Here is a 5,000-nt window from a genome sequence, read left to right on the forward strand (position 1 = left end):
CTATTTTGGGAACCACTGCTGTAGAGTGTGTCTTGAAACATTGTCACGTCCATCCTTTCTTCTGGAACTATTTGAAGAAAACGGCAAAGAAATTGTAGCATGCTGGATCACCTTATATGCCGTTCTGAAATGACTGAAATCCAATAGCAGCCTCACAAAAATGAATCCTCTGGTCAGCATAATGTCCACTATATATTGTGAGTCATACCTAAACATGCCAGACCACCCAAAGCTTTAATCTGTTATATTGGACACTGCAGATTTATACACTAACAGTCTGAGACACAATAAACAGTGAAACACTAACATCATAACAGATTTTGAGAATTGGAAACTACTTGCTGCAGCACATTTCATCTGAGCTCGAGTTTAGCACGCAGCCACGCACGCACGCACGCACGGTCACACGCACATTTGATATATCTTGATTCGTGTTTGCATTTAGCCCAAACATTCTTGAACACAAGGCTTGGGAAAACTCAACAAGTGTTTCAAGATACAGTTCATGGATACAGGAAGCATCCGGCTGCCAACTAAAACCATATAGCATTACCTACGCGCATTAAAATTAGGCTATATATATATATGTATATATATGGAGTGTGTCTTGAGTGTACAGAGTTTGATGAGGTCAGATCAATGTCACTCAGAAGAGGTCAGCTCCATATATGTAGATATGAGCGTGTCAGCGGGGCAGTGGCAAATCTAAATAGCCTATTTCTTCGTTGTTGTTTGTGTGTGTGTGTGTGTGTGTGTGTGTGTGTGTGTGTGTGCGTGCGTGCGTGCGTGCGTGCGTGTGTGTGTGTGCGTGCGTGTGTGTTTTTTTAAGGAATATCAGGACGTCAGTTTTGTTTTGGCCAGTTTTGCAGCACTGCTGTGTGCATATGGTCCTTCATATCTCCTATTCCAGTAATAGGAGCTGCGCTGGTGGTTACCCATGCAGGCAAACTGTGGGAAATGGCGCACTTCCAGTGCACTGACCTGAGAGTATACACACACGCACACAAGCACACGCACACGCACACGCACACACACACACACACACACACACACACACACACACACACACACACACACACACACACACACACACACACACACACACACACAGGCACAGACACACTGAACCGAAGGCACACACATTATGGCCCAAAAATAACAAGCATGGCCCACATAAAGCCCTCTCTGTACTGCCAGAGGAACAGAGCAGTTTCCGCTCTGCGGGCGTGTGTGTGTGTGTGTGTGTGTGTGTGTGTGTGTGTGTGTGTGTGTGTGTGTGTGTGTGTGTGTGTGTGTGTGGTTGTGCGTGTGCACGTGCGCGTGCTGAAAACAAGACTTTCTTCCAAAAACGATATTATTGATATAGATAGATGGCTCCCTGGGGCGTGTTCTCTCCTCTGCGTGATCAGCACCCATGCCCTAATTGGTGTTGGTGAAAGGGCCTTTCTGTGTGGAGTTTGCATGTCCTCTCTCCATGTCCCCTATAGGGTAGGTATAGGTATACCCTCACAAAAACATGCAGTAATCCTGGTCTCCATACTGCCTCCCGCTGGTCTGCTGGGGCATCTGATGGATGGGAAAGGAACTGGTTGAAATAACGTGTGCCTTCCACACGCTGTATACGTCCTATACCGGGGAAACTCCCCCCTGTCAGGTGATAAGAAGCGGCCTGACTCACTCCTCATGCAGTGAAGGAAGCATGAGCTCAGTTCGGGGCTCTCCCCAGGGTGACAGAGGGAGAGTATAGCGCCAAGGATTACAGCTTAAAGGGTGGGAAGCAGGGACATTAAAAAAAATGATGCATATCTATCAAAAAAACCTTAAGGATGTCCAGTTTAAAAAACTAAAATATTTAGGCACAGTTGCCGTTGCTGCAGTCAAAGTAAGTCCAAAGTATAGTTAGCCAGTTGATGGCGCCATTTTACCATGTCGATGACGTGAGAAATATTATGTGAACACAGCTCCGCTTTCACAACGCGCCTTTGGTATGGACAATGTTCAGGTCAAGATTGACTGACATCTTTATTCACAGAATGGGTACTACGGTTAGAAGGTACAGGTCAATACAAAAACTGCTCTGAGGCGGCAGGGCTGGGCTGGGACAAATATTCGGCCCGGGCATTGAATTTGCCCCAGACCGTTCCACCACAAACAGCGCGCAGATAGCAGAAACATAGGCTTAAATTAACCAACAGACAACTACACAACCCTTTGTAGAGGGTTTATTTGTCACTCACTGATACAGGTACAGTGAAATTATCATGATCATAAATATATTCTGGTTCAGAGGGTTAGTTAGGCTGTAGTGTAAATCAATTAATATTCAGATCGACAGGAAAATCAACATAACACTTTGATGATGATTGGTTGCCATGTTTCGTGCATTGGCTGGAAAATGTACAGGAAAAAAACAGGCATAATAACTTTGTGCATGTAAGTAATATAGCCTAACGATGCTTTGAGTTTGATGCAACAAGAATATTTATGTTGTATGTTTAGGCTACTTCACACAAGCCTCCCCGTTTGGATCATGATGTCACGTCAATAAAACAGTAACAGTCTGCGATACCTTTCTGTATTTTATTCTGCTTTTTGTCGAGCAGCAGACAGAAAACAAAAGTCATGTCATGATCGACCGTCGCGAATCAGGCTGTCACTGCAGTCTGCGTGCTGCGCGGCGTAAAGCTTTTCTTTCGCTAACTCTCATTCCATTAAAACTGTAATTAAAAATACATATATATAGGCTAATAGTCTACCTCTATACCTGTCCTGTCCACTATTAATCGAATGTATAGTGTCACTGTTGTTCCAGCCACAGACAAACACAAGAATAGAGATGAGATACGGAGAGAAAAAAAACCTCCATAAGAGTCATTTCACTAGTTACACCCAGCGAACAGCACTCATCGTTGGGCAAGCTGATCCGCCGTGAGTCCGCTGGCTGGAACAGCCTGGTTGCGATGGACACGCCCCCAAGCCAGTACAAGCTCTGTTTCTGTATCGATACGAAAAAAATGGCCGGTGCATTATTCACAAAATATCTCGAGTGTATAGCAGACACGTCATTGGTCATGGTAATCAAAAAAATTTTTTTTATTTATTCCATTATGAGGACGCTAAAATAGTGCAATCCCAAGGGGCTTTTAACACGGGATCCAATGGGATGACGTATAGGGGAGATACACGCTGTTTTGGCTCGGTCTTCTCCGACGCGGTGGGAGGGATTTTTCATAGCAGTGGCCACTAGCACGCCCAGACTTCACACTGCAGCATTGAACAGGCTGTATAGAGCCTCATAGTTGCATTTTCGACTATTATCACAACTTTGTCATAATTAAACTCAGACAAAGTAGATGCCAGCGTGATACTCTGCCTTTAAGCAATTGGCACCGGGTGGAAAATGGGTAACAAAACTGTGGGCCTTCTCCCGTGCACTCGCATATCTGTCTGCTGCACAAACAAACCATTTGGAATGATCTCTCCATTCTGGCTCATTTGCTGTGGGCTCTTCTCAGTCGCACTGATGGAAACTGCCTGGGCCTCAGGTAGTATCTAGTCAGTGTGAGATGCCAGCTCACTTGGATCAGCCATTTTCTCTCTTATCTGGTAGAGTTGGCACCCTATAGAGCTAACTAATTTACTGCCGTCGATGACGTCTTGACATCTTTGTTTCCAATGGCGCTCGCTGCCGAAGGCGTCTTTGGTGTATTTTGTTTGTTTTGTTTTTTTTAATTCAGAATAGCCTGTTTAATTTTTACCGTATAGTAGCTAACCCCGACACTATAGGCAAATAAATGATCCCTTCCACTCTGGTCCTATAGCCTGATTATCAGACTGTAGTCCACTCAGAGAGTGGACTGGGATCTTTGGGCTGGATCCAGGCTACTGTGGTCCGTCAATGAAATGTTTCGTCCACTTCCATTATAACTAAGCACGATCTCTCTCTCTCTCTCTCTCTCTCTCTCTCTCTCTCTCTCTCTCTCTCTCTCTCTCTCTCTCTCTCTCTCTCTCTCTCTCTCTCTCTCTCAGGTGTGAACCATGCCGTTGGTGAAGAGGAACATCGAGCCCAGACACCTTTGTCGAGGCGCTCTGCCCGACGGGGTGACCAGTGAGCTGGAATGTGTGACCAACAGCACGCTGGCGGCCATCATCAAGCAGCTGGGCAGCCTAAGTGAGTACCACGTTATCCCATTCTGACCTGAGATCAGATTCACACGAAATAGCAAACCTACAAGCTCGTAGCGCGCCACTCGGTGGCGCGCTATGAGCTTGTAGATCTGCTATTTTTCAATAGCTAAAGCATGACATAATGCTAACACCAAAATGGGTTCCCGTTCAGAATGGGTTAGCGGTAATGAGATAGTTCACCACAGCTCTGGTCCATATAGCGCTAATGCCGCCGCATTTAGAGCTATTTATGTTACTGTCGACTTCCGGGGCTCACATAAATGTAGACCAGCCTCTCCTCTGTAGCAAAAAATTAAAATTATGTTCTACCTACTCCCCAATACAAAGACGGGTTGTGTAATTAGAAAGCCTACTTTCCTTAGTGGACGCACTACACGTATAAATGCGTTTTTTTGGCCAGAAAGGGATTTTTTTTTTCACCCGAAGGGAAATTCTTCTGTATGAGGGTTTTCTCTTGGCAATATCGGTAGAGGGCGCAGTGGAGTAACTAAATGGATGGATAGATAGATGGATGGATGGATGGATGGATGGATGGATGGATGGATGGATGGATGGATGGATGGATGGATGGATGGATGGATGGATGGATGGATGGATGGATGGATGGATAGATAGATAGATAGATAGATAGATAGATAGATAGATAGATAGATAGATAGATAGATAGATAGATAGCTAGATAGATAGATAGATAGCTAGATAGCTAGATAGATAGATAGATATGTAGATAGATGGATGGATGGGTGGAAGGATTGACATACATCATATAGAGGTGGAGAAAATAAGGAGACTATGGGGGGTCGAGGAAACAT

The 5,000-nt window shown here is 44.9% G+C and overlaps 1 protein-coding gene across 1 annotated transcript in view; it reads left to right on the plus strand.

The window, feature by feature from the left end:
- Positions 1 to 4,038: 4,038 nt before the first annotated feature.
- Positions 4,039 to 5,000, plus strand: part of LOC310875683 (actin-binding protein WASF3) — a gene marked incomplete at both ends in the record, with an annotated part of 19,396 nt that continues 18,434 nt past the window's right edge. The window contains one exon of the mRNA XM_083789001.1: positions 4,039 to 4,171. Coding sequence (XP_083645127.1) covers positions 4,039 to 4,171 — 133 coding nt within the window. The remainder of the gene's footprint in view (positions 4,172 to 5,000) is intronic.

This window comes from Protomyctophum parallelum (genome assembly GCF_964188405.1).
Source record: "Protomyctophum parallelum genome assembly, chromosome: 18".
NCBI classification, from domain to species: Eukaryota; Metazoa; Chordata; class Actinopteri; order Myctophiformes; family Myctophidae; genus Protomyctophum; species Protomyctophum parallelum.